At 44.8% G+C, this 18,316-nt stretch overlaps 1 protein-coding gene across 1 annotated transcript; it reads left to right on the forward strand.

The window, feature by feature from the left end:
- The first annotated feature begins 11,086 nt into the window (after positions 1-11,086).
- On the forward strand, positions 11,087-14,396 carry LOC121833717. Its single transcript, XM_042287227.1, has one exon. The coding sequence runs from the start codon at positions 11,104-11,106 to the stop codon at positions 12,517-12,519; it is 1,416 nt and encodes a 471-aa protein (XP_042143161.1). The 5' UTR covers positions 11,087-11,103; the 3' UTR covers positions 12,520-14,396.
- Positions 14,397-18,316: the final 3,920 nt, after the last annotated feature.

Below are 18,316 nucleotides of genomic sequence, written 5' to 3' on the forward strand. Positions count from 1 at the left end.
AACTATCAACAAATCTTCAGAAAGCTTAACCCAATTTTGGGACCACGTAGGTAACGAAGTGCCAACCCTGCTTTCTTCACTTCTTTCTCAAGTAAGTTCATTGAAATTTTAATGCATTGCTTCCATTAGTTTTAAAATACAGATTTAAGCGTTCACTTCATACACTTGCCCCGCCTCCTCGAACTCTGCAGAAATAAGCAATACATGTAGATTGTTGTGCTGTTCCCTGCTCAAGTACGTACCTCCTCCTCCGGAAAGTAGGGGACACGAAACCCGGGGGCGCCCAGGGCAGAGTCTACACCGACAATGCACAGGATGCGGGAGTAGGTTGATGAGAGCCGCGCCCGGGAGGAGCCTCCCCCCGTTTTGCGGCTGTGAATACGAAATATATATCAATAACTCTGTCCCGAGTATTTATCTTCTGCCTAGCTTACCTCTCAGCCTCGACTACTGCGCACCGCTTGCGGGCTTTGGAGACGCGGTTCATCCAAACCCTCTTCCACCGCTCTGTGCTGCGCGGCGGCCCGAGGTGGTTCAGCCGGCAGGTCAACTCGGCCCACAACCTTGTCTTGTCATCTCTGGTCAGGCTAGGCGAGAGGTCAGAGGCCCCACGAGCCAGTTCGCGATGTGCAAACATAAAATTGTCCATTTCCTCTTTTTGTAATGCATTGACGGGCTCGCAGGGCTCTCTCTCGCTTGCCTGATCAGACATGACAGACATGATTGAGGCGGTAAATTGTCGTCTGCTATCAGTTTTCGAAAAACGCGCGCGTCCGCATCCCGCAATTGTTGCCGGCAGCTTTTACATCACATAACTTCGGTTTCATTTTTCTTTTCAGCCCAACTAAAGAAAAACGTGCTAATTTCATCAGCATTCAAAGTTTTTTTATTTACGACGCCGTGTATAATAAATTATATGTGACGGTGAGCGTCGCACTCCCTTGGCTACTGTCGGCTTGATGCAAGTACAAGAGTCGTTGGCTTGGTTCGCTCGCTTGGCTTCGTGTCTTCACGGCCGTGCATCGGAAGTGTGTCGTAGTTAATTACTGCGATGTCGTCATGGCGTCAGAAGGTGAGTTTCCGCGTTCCGTGGTGTTGCTAAGATACGTTCATTCACACCTACGTCACTTCCTTCTCCCTAGTCTCCTGGGAGTGCAAAAAGCGCAACATAGCCCTCCTGGAGCGCCTACTGGAGCGCTTCTGAAGCGCTAATCGAGCGCCTACTGAAGCACTTCTGGAGCGCCTACTGGAGCGCTTCTGAAGCGCTAATCGAGCGCCTACTAAAGCGCTTCTGGAGCGCCTACTGGAGCGCTTCTGAAGCGCTAATCGAGCGCCTACTGAAGCACTTCTGGAGCGCCTACTGGAGCGCTTCTGAAGCGCTAATCGAGCGCTACGTCAGGCGCAAGTCGGTGCCACATGTGGGCTGCTTCCAGCGCTCATGAAGCGCTAACTGAGCGCTCCGCTGTATGTGTGAACTGGCCTTGAGACGCTCAAGTATATGTACTACTCAAAGCAGGTCCTAAATATACTCTATTTCACCATGTGTTGTACCGCAGGAAAGGCTACAAGCGCGAGCTACTTGCTCTAGGGCAGATGTCGGCGGCACAAGCTCTTGTGCACCAAGGGCAGCTGCCAACGCTATGGGCCCACGCTTCTAGCCTTCGCTGCGGTACAGCAGAAGGTGAAACGGAGTATAGTCCCATTTTGCAGCGTCCCCTGGGCAACGCTGGAGGCCTATAAGTGGGTTCTTAACGGAACAGAACCCTAGCGAACAGTTGTTGTGTTTACGCTCAAAACAAAGCCGTAGGTGAATATCTTTTTATACGTGAAGCTTGGGCTCTCCTCATTTATGCGTACTCCGATTCGATGTTGGCTTTGTACTTTTTGATTTGATTTAGATTGTGCCGATGGTTAATTTTGGCTGCTTATGGGTATACTCTAGGATGCCGATCCGTCGTCATATGTAGGGTTCCGTGTTTTCTTTTTGTTCAAATTTGACGATGCGTTTCGGGGTTTATTATTTTTGTTTTTAATCGTTATTTTACGGTGAACATTATGAGGGCCGGACTAAGAAATCATTGTTTATTGTGGCTAAGCTTTATAAAACAGTGTTGAGAAGTAATCATTTCGGCAAAAATCTGTCTGGTTAATTTAAGTATTAATAAAAAAAGCTGCAGTTACTCTACCCAACTGTGTTTAAATAGCCTGACGTTTCGCGGCCTGCTCGGCCGCTTGTTCACGGGCTTCACGGGTCACTTATATGGCTCGGTATTCGTCTTTCTCTTCCTCGTCGCTTCCGTTTCAACATGTCTCTTCTTTTTGTGAGACCTCAAAACCCGCCAATAGAATCGCTCGGGAGGGTTCTATGTACTCAGGGGCTTCGAGGTGTCACACAAAAAAAGACGACGATTAGAACGGCAGCGACAAGGAGAAGAAGAGAAAGACCCAGCCTATTAAGTCATCCGTGAACAAGCGGCCGAGCAGGTCGCGAAGCGTCGGGCTATTGAAACACAGTTGCTGAGAGGATACTGCAGCTTCTTTTATTCAAACAATACTCTATCCAGTCTTTTTTGTTTCACAGCAAACCTTGTGCTAGTGTCAGCTGAGCAGACGGTGCTGGACACATAAAATAAGGTTTACGAATTAAGAGCGTGCTTCTTAAATTCGTAACGGTCTTTGAAACTATAGTGACCAAGTTGTTATTGTCGCAGCGGAGATAAGAGCTGACAAATGGAAGAAAACTTTACAGAAACTGTGTGTACCTGTCCATGGATCTGTTTGGGGCTTTTTAGTTGAAGATGTAGCGCCGATTTGACGTGATGCTTAACACGAATCTTGAATGGGCTCTGTATTAATAGATAGGCGGCCCCACTTGCAGAGAGGATATTTGTCGGCCCCTTCACCAGACACTATGAGATCATCAAAATCATTAAGATAACTTCGATAGTCTTCCGTTCCTTACCCATGCTGACTGTCGCCGAAATGGGATCTTAACTGTTCATGAAACATACGCCCCAGTCCCAAATATAAAGCATCCCTGTAACGAGACAGACGGAGAAGGCGAGAGTAAAGCGAAAGCTCCTCGCACCTCTTCTTGCTTCAGCAGAGCGAACGCTAAAAGGAGGCGACCTCCTCTCATGCGTTCGCCATGCTTAAGTAAAAAGAGGTGCGAAAAGCTTCCACTCTTCTGTTAGTCTTTCAAACCTATAGAACGCTTAGTACGGGTTCTGTCGAGAATAAAACAGGAGACACAAATAAATTATTTTCTTCCTAAAACAGAGGATTTTTCTCTTGAAAACCAGCTTAAAATAACACCTCTCCTGTACTTCCCAATAGGAAAAAAAAATTGCTCATTTGTTTTTTTTTAGTTTTTCCGCATTTACCCAAAATACGGAACCCAAGTTATATGGTATTGAGTGAACTTAATCTCCCATATATATATATATATATATATATATATATATATATATATATATATATATATTTATTTATTTATTTATTTATCTTTTTGCGTGGCTTGTTTACTTGTGTTTTGGGACCAGGAACATTTCCTTCGCTCAGACGCCACCACGGGCGCCACCTCTGAGCTGCTTTCGAAAAGGTGGCTGGGCTCCACGGAGTCAAACAGCATGCCCTTGGCGAGCCCACTGTCTATCCGAGACCGATATGGCCGCTGGCGAAAGTCTCTGCAGATCAAAAATGGTAGCAAATTGTTAAGCAGTTGCGTTGCCTAAGTGAAGCGTTTTAGCACGATGTGCGTTTAGCGAGACTCTCACAGCGCTCTTCATCAGATGGGTGCACTGTTGATAGTTGTTCCTAGAATAACGAAATACTACAGCCAGTCGGAATGATACAACTGGTGGTCTTCCAGAGTCTTCCATGGTCACGAGCTCCTCTCTTGAGGGCGCACAGGGGGTCGAGTTCCTCTTGGCCTACTTTTCTGGTCACGTGACCTCCACCGTTAACCAATCAGCAGTGAGCTTCACGGCCACGCTTATCAGGTTTCACTTAGCAAGCTTCACGAAATGTTGAACGACTAGTGAAATAACGTTTCACGTTAATAAACGAAGTGTGTATCGAACCTACAGATAAATTTCGCATGCGCAGATTATGTTCCCGCGGCATTCCTTGGGGATTGGACAGATTTTGCTGTTGTTTTTAAAATCTTGGTTAATTATAAGTATAGAAGTAATAATTGCCATCAATACTCCAATTTCTGCATAATTTTTAAAATCTCTATTTCGTCAACTTATTCTTACAATTATTGTCTCTCTTAATATCCTCTGAGCGTGATAAATACGTGGCAAAAACAAACGTCGTCTAACCTTGACCCCTTGCTGAATAAAATCTGTTGGAATTAGTGCGAAACACATCGTATAATAGTCCCCTAAATAATCTTTGATAGTTTCTCGGGGTTTATGGGATTAGTTTTAATCATGCCTAGTCGATTTTTGGGATTTCTTCCCAAGAAAGCACTACTGCTTCCCAATGGTGTGCTTTTTGCACTGACTTTTGAGAACGTGTCAGGGCCCAAACAGGATTCCAACTACGGGTTGAGGGGAAACAGGAACTCGTATAGCAACCGTTCCTGGCCGAAAGTGTGCGCGCGTTTGGACGCCGCACCGGCGCAACGACGCCCTGAGCTGCCGATCAAGTGTTGTCGCGGCGGATTTCCCGGAGGTCAATCACAATGTGTGTGATGTGACAAACAACGCCCGATAGAAATGAAAAGGCCGCGGAAGTGGCGGGGTCCAGGGGGCCGTTCGTAACGTTGGCCGCAGCGGTAAAGGGAAAACACGCGCAGTAGCCAGGAGCGGGAGAAAATAAAAAATAAAAAGCCACTTCAGTGGTAATTTTTTTTGGCTTCAAGAGGGGAAAAGAACAAAAACGACTGCTTCTTAACCCTCCCTTCGTCTTTCTGTGGGGTTCCCCGAGATGCGAGGCCCCCCACTCCAACTCCCGTCCGGTCGGTGCGGGGCTTCGAGGAATTAAAATATTTGCGATTGTTATTTTGTCTAGCGAAAGCTGGAATATGTCGCCGCTGGCACGACGTGATTGAACACAAATTATTCTCGTTTCGCCCTAAAAAAAGCGGATTCCGGCCTGCTTTGGAGCGCTTTTGACATATTTCGTAAAGGATTTCGTAGCGTTCGGTTATGTTTTCTTCGGGGATTCCAGCCCTTAAATGATTGTGTTGAAAAAAGTGGTATCCTTCCTACGCATAAAGTCAGAGTACGTATATGATCATGACCTATCTGGAGGTTGTTGGCTTTACTTTAAAGAGATTAAAGAAAAAAAAAAAAAAAAAAACCTCAAAGGGAGAAAACCTTGAACAAAAATGAATAACTTTGAACAGAAATTTTTTTTCAGCATAAAGGACCTTGAAAAGAAAAATTTTTAACAAGAAAAATTTAAGCTTCACGGGAAGAAAATCTTTATCTACAAGTTTACTTTGCAATCTCCAGGAGCACTGCCCCCACTGAACAGCCCCGAGGCTGCATATTTTTTTCGGAACGGCACACATTGTTGTGTTCTGTTCTTTCATAAGAATGAATGCGTCATTCAAATACTCGGGCCACGCGTATGCCCCCTGGTGGTTGGAGAATCCTCTGCGCGTCTCCTATTTTTTCGTCGCCTAAGCTTCGGGACACTGTTCGTCCGACTTGACAAACTAGGTTCCGAAAAATCACTGAAGCTGTAAACCCCCCAAAAAACACTCCCGAAATTGAGGAAAGCCAAACACGGATACCTACCGAGACGTTAAAGTATTATGCGTTGAAACACCAATTGGAACGCCAAGGATTAACCAGAGAAAGAGCTGGCTTGACTTTTGAGCGGAGTTACCTTTTAGAATCACACATTTACGTTCGACTCTGGCAGCGCACAACGAGACACAACACGCGTACCATCTGTGGTAGCCTTAGGACACACGAATCAGCGTTTCTTTCGGTTTTATTCTGCGCACTTTTTTTTTTACCATGGGCATGTTGTAATACTGACATCGCTATAAACGACCCTTTCTCATGACCAGGGCAAAACTTTTAACTCGCAAACGCAGCAAAACGTTCCGTTATAGCTGTACGCAGATCCAGGGCTTCCTGTCGGATGGCAGAGCTGTGCCAGGAAGTTACTCTGGCTTTTGGCCGCTCTCTAGTCGTCAGCGGCACTTGAGATCACAACGGTCTCGGCCCAGAGCCAGGCGCGAAAGTAGAAACCATCCTTTACTTTTTGATGTGCCAACGAGTTGTTTTTCTCGAAGGATGCAGTAGACATATCCGTTCGATAATTTTGACCTATTAACTCTGGAACGAGTATTATAAAGCTGCTGAAAACACCATTCATAATTCGAGTTAGCTCCGCTGTGTGCAGTGCCCTCGGAAAAAGAGGCGCATTAAAAACGCATGCTTGCCTTAGATCCAAAAGAATGTATTTATATTCTCAACAATGACAAGTGATGCTTTCTTTTTGTACCGTTTATAAATATTTTTCCCCATTACGTGGATATATTTGCTTACAACGGGTTTCTCCTCAAAACATTTATGTCATGCAGATTGGGAAGCGACTTTCTGAAATGCTTTTGACTACCTTCATTAGAGCATATTCCTTTTTTTTTTATCGAGCTAAAACATTTGTTTTTTGTACTTTTATATTTTGATTGTAAAACCCAGTGCTACTATGCTGCCAAGTTAGAGGGGTAGTGCATGTATGTAAAGATATAAAGAAATATGAGGTTTTCGCGGAAAGATTTGTCGTCGGGAAGTGTTGCAACTTTTCACAATGGAATAATAAAAGAACGCTAGAATGACCCAGCGTGCAGAGAAAAAAAAAACGTAGCTTATTTTGTGCAAAGACCTTCGGAGAACTCAAGAGTTTTAAGGGGAAATCTAAAGTGCAAGGAATATAACTTCGCGGCTGCATAATTCGGAAATGCAAAGAACATGAAGCCCAGGTCACACCGGAAGTACATCGTAATAAAGGCTGCCTGCAGATTCTGTCTCAGGCGTGCTTCATCCTTGAATGACGGTTTTCTCAGAATGGTCATAAAAAAACTTTATGGAGACGCGTTACAAGCCCATATAAAGCAAACATTCTATGAAGACCGTTTTATAGTGGGTAGCACCATTGGGATGGCGACAGAGAAGACGGGAAATGGCTACCAGGGATTTCCCCCTTGCTGGTGCGTTGAAAGAGTGAAAGTCGCAGGAGGGAGGCTTCGCGTGTGTAGGGTGTATGCATTGCCCGAAATTCGTTCGCGCTCTCTTCTCCGTTTGAAACTCCCAACTTAAATAGAGCCGCGGGATTAAATGGCGACAGCCCCCGGTCATCGGGAAACGATTGCTCGGATATAGGGTGAACGAATAACGACAGAAAGCGTCGAATACTGTCCAAGGACCCATGTAGCTCGCATGGAATCCGGAAGCCGGCGTCCACACGTGTCGACGAGTGTGTTTGTTGTCGTAAGCTGAAAACGGCGAAGTCCAGATGGGCTTATTGCAGAAGCGAGTCGATCAATGATTCAAGGATTCGAAATCGGTGCATGAGCCTGTGTCAACTTTAGGCAACAGAAATGGAAGGTTTCTTTCCGGCTGCATCATGTACTAATTTTGAAAATAACAAAAATCTAGTCGCGTCGTGACGGTCAACCAAGGTTCACGGCTCTCTGGAATCGTGCAAAAGATCGCAATTCAGGAAAACTGATAGAACTAACTTTTTAACAATTTCCACCCACACCCGGCGCCGGAAATGAGCCTTCAACTAAGTGTTGCAGATAATAAAATCGATTCCGTGTCACTGAGTCGAGTCCGTGTCACCACGCACCTGGCGAGCGTATCCCATGTTCATAGACTGTACAGCGTTAAGTTCGGTGCGCAATCCACTCATAAGACGTTCCGAGCACAGTCGCGAGTATGTTTTTGCGGAAAAGTATTTTCGGTTTGCGGACGCAGCCCACTGCCGCCGGAGATCTGGGTCATGTGGAAAACGATGGAGCTTAAAGACATTCCAGCCGCACTTGCTGGATTCCGTGGAAGCCACACAGGTCCTCGGACAGTATTCGACGCACTCTGTCATTATTCGTGCACTCTATAGCCAAACAATGGCGTCCCGATGACCGGGGGACTGTCGCCATTTAAGCCTGTGGCTTTAATTAAGTTTAGGGGTTTGAAAGGGAGATGAAAGCGCTAACGAAGTTCGGACAATGCATACATCCAACACCGGCGAAGCCTCTCATCCGAGACTCTTCTTAACGCACCAGCAAGGGGGAAAGCGCCGGTAGCCATTTCGTCTCCCCCCTCCCGCCCTCTTCCAGTAAAACGGTCTACAGGAACGTGCTTGGGCGTGCCCGTCAGTAATTCTGCTATCATGTCTGCGGCGAATCGATTGTCTTTGAATGATGCACGAACAGTGGGAGTGCGGCTTAGAGGCCCTACCTGCGGCGCTCTCTGGGCTGGTCTGTCTTGCCATCCCTGGGCGTCCCGGTGTTGCGGAAAGGGCTCTTCATCCAGGTTTCCAAGGCACCACGACCTTTTGGAGCTACCTGTTCGGGAGTAGCAAAGGCACAAGCTGAAGGGGCGGTAGGTATATTGTTTTGCGAAGCAGAGATTGAAATGTCGGCCTGCAAACAAGTATTTAACCTGGCAAAAAGAAGGATCTTCTTTTTTAACGAATCCCAGGGACAAGATACGAGGGGAGGGGGGGGGGGGCGTATTTCCTGAGTTCGCTCTGTGAAAGTGGGAAGAGGTGGCAAGAGCTTTGAATATAATTGTCGCGAAACTCCCTAAAGCCCGCGCGCGCCGGGCTATGAATATTGGGAGTCCTCGGTATTCCACCTCCCATCGTGTTTCCTCCGGCTACCACGTAACACACGTGAGCAGGCGAAGGTTACCAAAGCAACAACGTACGAGCAGCCAAATCGGAGGAGCGACGAGGGCACGCAAATGGGAGAGAGAATATTGCTTTGGCTGTCTTGTGAGGTGACCCCTTTCTCATCCCTCTGAGTTGTACCGGTTCCGTCGTCTGCTGCACCAAGGTTTCGTCGAATATAGTCGGTTGCGGTGCAAAATAAGTGGATTCGGTGAAGCTGGAAGTCGTGAATGTTAGTTACGAACGACGAATAACGCATTCAAATGAGTGAATAGTTCCGCGATGCGTTTACAAATACGGTACTCCGCCAACGACGTACGAGTTTCCGGTGGATTGGCCGATCGGCCAGATGCTGGATGGCTGCGACGGCTGCTGGCGGTAGCTGCAGCGGCTCAAGCGCATTCGCGGAGGTGCAGCGAGAAAGCGCGGGATCTGCACCGAGGGCTCTCCAAATTTCCTGACCTCGTGGCGCTGTACGTTTTGCAACAGGTCGCTTTTAACCTGCTACTGACTATCTATGGCATGCACGTGAGGTCCTTTCATGTTTCTGGTGCCCGGAAGCGCCTCGCTAACGCAGCGGAAGCTAGCCTCACACGCGCCCTTTCCCCCACTATGTCTTACCCGGTGACGTCAGCCCGCGCTCTACGTCATTATTTGTGGCTCTCCGCCCCACCTCAAGCGGGACACACGCTGCGTCCGTTTGGACGTCGCGCTCTTTGTGAGATGCTGCACAATGAGCTGGCGGCGATCCTAACGCAAGCTAGGTGGTACAGAGCGGATCTACTAGAGATGACGCGGAGGGAAGGAAGGCTACGCGCAGGCCTTGTGCTCCGGTGGTATCGCCAAGAGCCACCGAATAATCTACGTTTACAGTATCTGCACTCTATTCATTAGTGGGTGCTGCCATCTTGCCGTTTACTGTAGAGCAGGAGCTACTGGCAATTGTCGGAATTCAAAAATGCAACTTCCTCCGCTTTAGGCACATGAAGCCAGGAAGCTAAAGCGATATCAAGTTTCCCTTTTTACGAAATGTTTTAATAATTCTGGAGGGCACAAATTCATTTCATGCGGTTTCAGACATGGCTCTAGATCACTGGAAACCTTAATTGGAAGCACCAAGGTTACTGAACTGTCGTTACTCAGAGTTAGGGGGATCGGTGGCCGAGTGGTCTAGCGCACACCAGCTCGGAGCACGTGGAGCGAAAGCTCGCGCTGCAGAACCCAGGGATCCTGGGTTCGAGCCCCACCCCTGCCCGTTTCGATCTGGATGAGCATCGTACCGGCGTGCGGTCGTGTATCACTACTGCGTGATGCACGTTAAAGACCCCAGGCTAGCGGCTGTACCGCACTGGCTAAATTTCTCATCTACAGCTGGGAGACTCGTCGCCCCTGTGAGGCAGACCAAGTTCTAGGCTGTATAAACACACACACAACCCAATTATTCAACGCGCCAAAAGCCTAGGCACTAATGCCAGTTGACAGAGCTTCCGCTCAGTTCACAAAAACGGTGGAGTATGTTGCAAATATGGACTGTAATTTCGCGAGTTGCACAAAACATTGCAGTATCATCAGTACAAAATAAAAAAATGAACCTTGTCAGCTTGAAGTTTAAACCTGCTGATCCAATTATTTGTAAAAATGCGATTCTATATAAAATGAAAAATACAAAAAGAAGAGGACACACGAGATACCTTTGGCAAACTGAAGGGTTCACTTGGACACGCTTTCCGACTGATTTGTTGATAGGGACTTTTGGCAAACCGTTACCGTGTTCCGCGTACCGCAGTACCGGAGCCTTTGAAGCATGCTTATGCGCGCGCGCATCGCGTTCACGGTATCACCCAGGAGCGCGTTTAAAAGCATGCATCAAAGCCTCTGGTAGCGCGGTCCGTGGAACACGGTAGCGGTGTGCTTCCAATTGGGCTGGCCGCACAACCGTTATACGCCATGCGTACGCCCTCGCGGATAACGGTACCCACGCTAACATGGCCAAGAATCTCTGGACGAAAGTCGACAGGTACGCGAGCGAAGGCTTTTTCGAGGTCGGTGTGCAGCGTTCCGACTCATGCATGCATGGCGACGCAACACTCGAGGACACTTCGCACTGTATCAGTGATTGTTAAAATAGTTCTCTCTCTTATACCACATGTTGGGTGCGACCATACTACTTCCATAATAATAATATTAATAATAATAAATACATACATACATACATACAGTGGACACGGCAACCCAGCCGTGATGATGTCGCCTAATGTACCACTACTCATGCAGGTTTGCACTTGGTGCCTACTCATCGCTTCGGGCCAAACGTCGTCTTCATCGCCTATCGGATATCGCGCTGACATCGCTCATCTGCAGTTGCTACACGTGGCCAACATCTACAGCGCACCCTTCACGGGCACGATAACGTCAGAAGAACTTCAAGAAGCAGCGCCACCACTGCCTATAAAGGAAACGCAAGCGGCTGCGGGCGTCAGTGGACACGGCAACCCAGCCGTGATGATGTCGCCTAATGTACCACTACTCATGCAGGTTTGCACTTGGTGCCTACTCATCGCTTCGGGCCAAACGTCGTCTTCATCGCCTATCGGATATCGCGCTGACATCGCTCATCTGCAGTTGCTACACGTGGCCAACATCTACAGCGCACCCTTCACGGGCACGATGACGTCAGAAGAACTTCAAGAAGCAGCGCCACCACTGCCTATAAAGGAAACGCAAGCGGCTGCGGGCGTCAGTGGACACGGCAACCCAGCCGTGATGATGTCGCCTAATGTACCACTACTCATGCAGGTTGGTGATAGAAAACATGTTTTTCACAGCGATTACCTCTGTTTGATTGTGTTGCCGTGTCCACACACAATTGCAGCTTGTGTACGCGATTGTTTCTCTGTAGCAGGCCTGTTGCTCATACTAGCTGGAGATGTGGAGGAAAACCCTGGGCCTATTACGCAAGAAATGTTTAATGATATGATTCGGACACAAAAGGAGATCCTTGCTAAAATTACTGAGGTACAAGTAAAACAGACTTCTTCGGAAGAAAGTATGCTACAAATGCAAAACAGGCTACTTGCGATAGAAAAAAAACTTGAGAGCGTAGGTGAAACTGAGAACAGGCTTGCTAAACTTGAAAACTCTGTTAGTGGCTACGATGTCGAAATAAATACTCTTGTAAAACAAATTGATGACTTAGAAAATCGTTCACGACGAAATAACGTTATCGTAAGGGGAATTAAGGAAGAGTCTTCTGAAAACGAGGATGTACAAATGAGGAAAATCAACAATGAGGTGTTTGACGCTATACTAGGTCAAAAACTGAACTCTATCCAACGTATACATCGACTTGGAAAAAAGATGACTGGTAGAGATCGCCCTGTAATACTTACAGTTGGGGATTTTAAAGAGAAAATGGCTATCATGAAAAACTGTGTCAAACTTAAAGGTACCCAAATTAGCATCAATGAAGACTATTCCAAGAGGGTTGTTGAGCTTCGAAAGAACCTGTGGAATTCAACCGCAGAGGAGAGGAAAAACGGTGCCAAAGTCAATCTAGTCTTTGATAAGCTGTGGCTTAACAATGTTCTGTACGCCTGGAATGAAGTCAGCAATGAGAGATACAAGTGTCGCGTTCCACCGGAAGCAAATAACGAGTGACTAAAACAAAATGATTCAGCATGTTTTAAAATATTAAACATAAACGCCAGAAGTATTGCAAACAAGGTTGACGCGTTCGAAAGCATAATGCTAGAGCACGATCCTGAAGTGGCCGTAATTACCGAGACATGGCTTCATGAAAATATCTTAAACTCCGAAGTTACTCCACCGAATTATTCAATAATAAGAAAAGATAGAGAGGGAAGGGGAGGCGGAGTTGCTATTATGATTAAAAATAACATCAAATTTGAAGTCCTTGAGGAAGTACGGGATGTAGAAGCATTATGGATCAAGACAAAATTGAATAACCGTACAGTTTATATTGGTGGCGTGTACAGAGCCCCGAATTCGCCAGTTGAAATGCTGTTAAAACTAAGGGGCTACATGGATTCCAATTTACGTTACGGAGACAACATTTTGTTACTGGGAGATCTTAATTTACCTGGGATTGACTGGTCATCATATTCTCATGGAACGGCGGAAGTAGCTAGTTGCGATCAATTATTAGAACTTGTATTTTGCTATAACTTATCCCAGGTGGTAACAGATTACACTAGAGTATGTTCAACAACGTCAACAATTTTAGATCTAGTTTTTGTTTCCGAGAGTTTAAAACCATATTTTTCGAAATGTGAAACCGAAGAAGGCCTATCCGATCATAGGATGGTACTCGTCTCATTGAATGTTACCCCAGAAAAATCGCACAGTCATTCAAGAAAGATGTTTTTGGATTTTAGAAGTGCTGATGATGTAAGCGTACTTGATTGCCTTGAACAATCGTTTGATGATTTTATGTTTCTTTACCAATCAGATGCTAGCCCAGACACGTTATGGGACTATTTTTCAAGCATGACGTTACGGTGTATTGAGCGATTTATACCAAAGCGCCCTAAAAAAATCGCGAACAAAAATCCTTGGATTACAAGGGAAATAATCCACGCAAAACGACAACTGAAGCGGAGACGAGCGAGTTCACATGGTACAGGTGTAGAAAAAAAAACTTGCATTCAGCGATTGAGTCGGGAGCTGAGGCGTCTAGTTAGAGAGTCTAAAGAAAGGTTTTATAGTATAACACTTAAAAAATTCCTTAGCGAGGCACCTGAGAAGTTCTGGCGGTACGTCAACCCTTCGGCTAAGTTCCAGCAGCGTGCCTCTGACCCAAAAAATGAAAAGCAGAGCGTTGAAAATTTTAGCACTTTTTTTTCATCCGTTTTCACCAACGATGATGGAAATTTGCCAAGCTTTAGTGATTCTTCCAACAATCCTCCCATCAATAACTTAGATATAAGTGAGCAAGGAGTTTTTAACCTTCTACTTAACATCGACTCAAAAAAGAGCCCAGGTCCAGACGAAATTCCGAATGAATTTTTAAAAAGGTATGCTGAGTGGGTTTCTAAATACCTTACTATCATCTTTAGATTGTCTATGAGTAGCGGTTCTTTTCCCAGCGCTTGGAAAATAGCAAAAATTATTCCCATCCACAAGAGCGGTAGTGTTAATGACGTCTGTAACTTTCGCCCCATTTCCCTTACTAGTACATGCTCAAAGCTCCTTGAACATATCATATCTAAACATCTACTGGCTTACCTTGAAAAATATGACATATTATTTAAATCGCAGCATGGTTTCCGCAGAGGTCTTTCCACGACTACCCAGCTCATAGAAACTGTTCATGATCTCTCTCAAAGGATAAACTGTCGTGGTCAAACTGATGTAATATTCCTAGATTTCGCAAAGGCGTTCGACAAAGTATCTCACCCCAAATTGCTATTGAAAATCAGTGCTGTTTTTAAGAATCCAGCCATCACGAAGTGGTTTTCCTCTTATCTTTCATCACGGAAACAGTACGTTAAAGTTGGGGGTAGCAAATCCACTATGTCCCCAGTTGTGTCAGGCGTACCCCAGGGCAGTGTCTTGGGTCCTCTTTTATTTTTGATTTACATTAACAATCTGCGCAATGACATCTCGGTTCCAATCAGACTATTCGCCGACGACTGTGTGATTTACAATAAAATTGAAACATCGGCTGATCAAGTCGAATTAAACTGTAACTTAGAAAAAATTAAAAAGTGGTGTCAAAATTGGCAAATGGTGCTAAATCCTGAAAAATCTGTCTTCATGTCTATTACGAGAAAAATAAATGTTTTGGCTTATAATTATTGCATTGCGGGTGCTGAGTTGGAGAGAGTTAAAGAACATAAATACTTAGGCTTAATATTTACTCCTGATCTAAAATGGAACACTCACATTGATAACGTATGCATCAAAGCTAATAAAGCACTGTGGTGCCTTCGACGAAACCTCGCTATTGCAACTCCTGAAATAAAAAGTCTAGCTTATAAGACACTGGTAAGACCCGTCATCGAGTATTCTAAAATTGTATGGGACCCATATACCGTCACAAATTGCAATAAGCTGGAGAAAATCCAGCGACTCGCATCCAGGTTTATTTTTAATAAATACAGCCACGTTCATTCCCCCACAAAACTATGTGAACTTGCCAATCTTCCTACATTTGAATCAAGAACGAAGTATGAAAGGTTAAAGTTTCTTTTTCAGATTATTCATAATTGCGTAAAAATAAGGAAATCCGAGTACTTTGAAATTTCCTCCACCGAATCCTCAAGACATCGTCATAGCATGTACATTCCTAATCCATCTGTTAAAAACGATTGCTTTAAGTACAGTTTTTGTCCGAGGGCTATTAAAGATTGGAATATATTACCTGATTCTGCTGTGTCATCTATGTCGCTAAATGAATTTCTGGACCGTGTCAGTGATATTATTGTATGTGCTACAAACTAAAACCACTACAGCATGTGTAAAGAAATGTTTCACAACTACGAAGTGATATTCGTTTCGTAAACTGCCGAAATGACGAAGCCTCTCAATATGTCTGTAACCTTTGTGTATGCTTGCGTGTAAGCGTACATGTTTGTTTGTTATTGTCCTTTTTTTTCTCCACCCCTGTAATAGCCCTGTGCAAGGGCTGACAGTATCAATAAATGAAATGAATGAATTATATTGACTCAGTGGGACTATTAAAGAGAAATATGTTTGCGGGCACATCAAAGCCAGCGAAGGCCTTGTGAGATGACACCCTAAAAAAATTAGAAAAGTCCACTTAAGTGATAAGGTAAAGGCATTGCCTTCAAAATGAGAACTGAAAGATAATAAAACTTTCCCCACCCAACCCCCTTCCCCCCCTGCCCCTTTCCCGATTGTAGCACGGAGTACTAATTACGAAAAAAATACAGCATACGAAAGCAATGTACAAATGAATGTAACAACGTAAATAGAGTTAATACTTACAGACGCGAGTCCCAAATAAAGTGTAACACAATGCACGGAGAACGAAAAATAAAATAGGAAAAGTAGAGGCAACATTTCGAATCTGCGGTAGCTATAGCAACCAGCACATCAGGATCGTCATGAAGGCACACGGAGCAGGCACTAAATACTATCAAGGTTAAGACACTTGAGTTCTTTTTTTAGAGTTTTCAGTGATGTGATATCATAAATATAGTCCGGGAATTCGTTGAAGACACGTGGCACATAAGATTCGCGCGAGGATTTACCATACCAGGTGCAACAACGTGGCACTACAAAACGAGGAGAGCTGCGTAATGTGCGGGACGAATGTAGCGGTGTCTTGTAATCACTGCTCCAAAAATTGCGAAGGAGGACTGTCTCAATAAAAAGTGAGCGGAAATTCGGCAGTTGAAGGCTTTCAAAATGTCGGCAGTGGCAGAAAGAGGCGTATTGTAGAGGATGTTCTTCAGTATGCCTCTTAATAAAGTGTTAACTTTTGCCTGCCAGCGACCTGAACAGATACCAAACACTGTGATTCCGTACCGTAGCACACTGTAAACAAGCGCGTGGACTAACAAAAACCGAACAATGACGGGCATAAACATCCCTGTGTTATAGAGCATACAAGATATAGTTCGTAGTTTACCGCATAAGTAGGATATATGAGTGTTCCAGGACATGTCGAAATCAAAATGAACACCCAAATATTTCACGTTGTTAACAGACTTGATCGCGTCACAGTTACACGGGTGGCAGCATGAGGAGTGGAAAATAAACCTGAGAGTAGCTTGGTGTCTTTTAAGGGGTTGCGGGAGCAAACAAGCTTTGTTTTGGAGCTGTTGATGTCAAGAAGGTTATCCGCAAACCAGTCCATTAGATGGGTGGCATTCGTCTGGAGAATGTTGACTGCAAAAGGGAAATTAATATGACGCGAAGTAAGGAGGGTGTCATCAGCGTATTGATAGATCTTGCAGCCATTGATAGCGCGAGACATATCATTGACAAAGATATTAAAGAGCAGAAGTGAAAGAACAGATCCTTGAGATACCCCCGCTTTTAAAGAAAGGAGTGAGCTTCTAAATTTCCCAGTTAAGACAAACTGAGAACAATTAGTTAGAAAATTCTCTAGTAAAGAATAAAACGGACCCCGAAAACCTAAGCGTTGCAATTCTTTTAGTAGTAATTGATGACTGACAGTGTCAAAGGTTTTAGGTACATCCAGGAAGAGCGCACAAGCGAACATATTATTATCAAACGTTGAGTAGAGGTAATCTGAGAAATCGTCAAGAGCCGGTTGGGTGCCTCTCCCAGCCACGAAACCATATTGGGTAGGTGAAATAATGTGATGTTTATCTATAAAGCCGTTCATCGACTGAAGAAGGTGTTCTTCAAGCATTTGCTCTAAGATTGATAAAATTGAAATAGGACGATAATTTTAAATTTTCGTTCGCGACCCCTTTTTTAAGAGAGGTCGTGCAATGGCAACCTTAAGACCATCAGGTATTTTACCACTCGTAATGAAGTCATTCAACATAACTAGGAGAACCTTCTTAATCTTAGCGAAATTCCGTTGAAGATCATTTGTGCGAATACCATCAGCACCGGGTGACGTGTTGGCTTTGAAACTAAACAAAAGGGAGTAAAGCTCTGCGTCAGTTAACGGAGGAAGAAAAGCTGACGCTAGGGATGTATCAGCCAGAGTACATCGTTTGTCAACAGCGGCTCGAGTCACACCAGTATATTTACCAAAGAAGGCATTAAATTCATCTGCTAATGACGAGTTGAGTGAACCAAAATTATTTTCAAGAGTTTGGTCGATAAATTGTTTAGCCCCAGTACCTCGAAATTGGTTAATCAGTGACCATGTTTTGGCCAAGTTAAGCTTGTATTCTTCAAACTTTGATTTAAATTATCGTCGCTTTGCAGAACGAATGACAGCGGTGACGCAATTTCTGACCTGCCGAAATTCAATTTGCAAATTTGCATTATTAGGAGACTTCCGACATCGGCTCCAAAAAACGTTTTTTTCTTTAATTTTCTTAAGGATATCCCAAGTCAACCATTCGTGATGGGGTCTGCGCTTTTTTAAGGTAACAGTTCGTTTGGCAGCTTCAGTGAAGGAGTTAAAAACCTATACAAATTCTGTATACAGTTCAACGCCATTAGCGGAGCCCAAAAAGCCATCCCAGTTATGAGAGGCAACAGCTTTGTCGAAAGAGACAATGATAATCTGGACCTCTCTGATAATGTTAGACTAAGGTTCAGAGGTAGAAGTGTGTGTTATCCGATAGGAAACAAAGTAGTGGTCCGCCAACTTTTCAAGAATTACAGCGCTGTCAACACGATCGCTTGGTGCCCGTATGCAAATGTGGTCAATACAAGTAGAGACGAGGTTTGTTCCTAGAAATTCTTCCCGAGTGGGGTGCGTCAATAACGCATTCCAATCCAAAGTTCGATAAAATATTTAAGTAGTCACATGCGATTG

The sequence above is a fragment of the Ixodes scapularis genome, unplaced genomic scaffold (assembly GCF_016920785.2).
Source record: "Ixodes scapularis isolate PalLabHiFi unplaced genomic scaffold, ASM1692078v2 PGA_scaffold10__122_contigs__length_95168666, whole genome shotgun sequence".
NCBI lineage: Eukaryota > Metazoa > Arthropoda > Arachnida > Ixodida > Ixodidae > Ixodes > Ixodes scapularis.

Excerpts from the sequence above, each read along its gene's own strand:
- LOC121833717 (XM_042287227.1), top strand. The coding sequence starts at position 11,104 with ATGATGTCGCCTAATGTACCACTACTCATGCAGGTTTGCACTTGGTGC.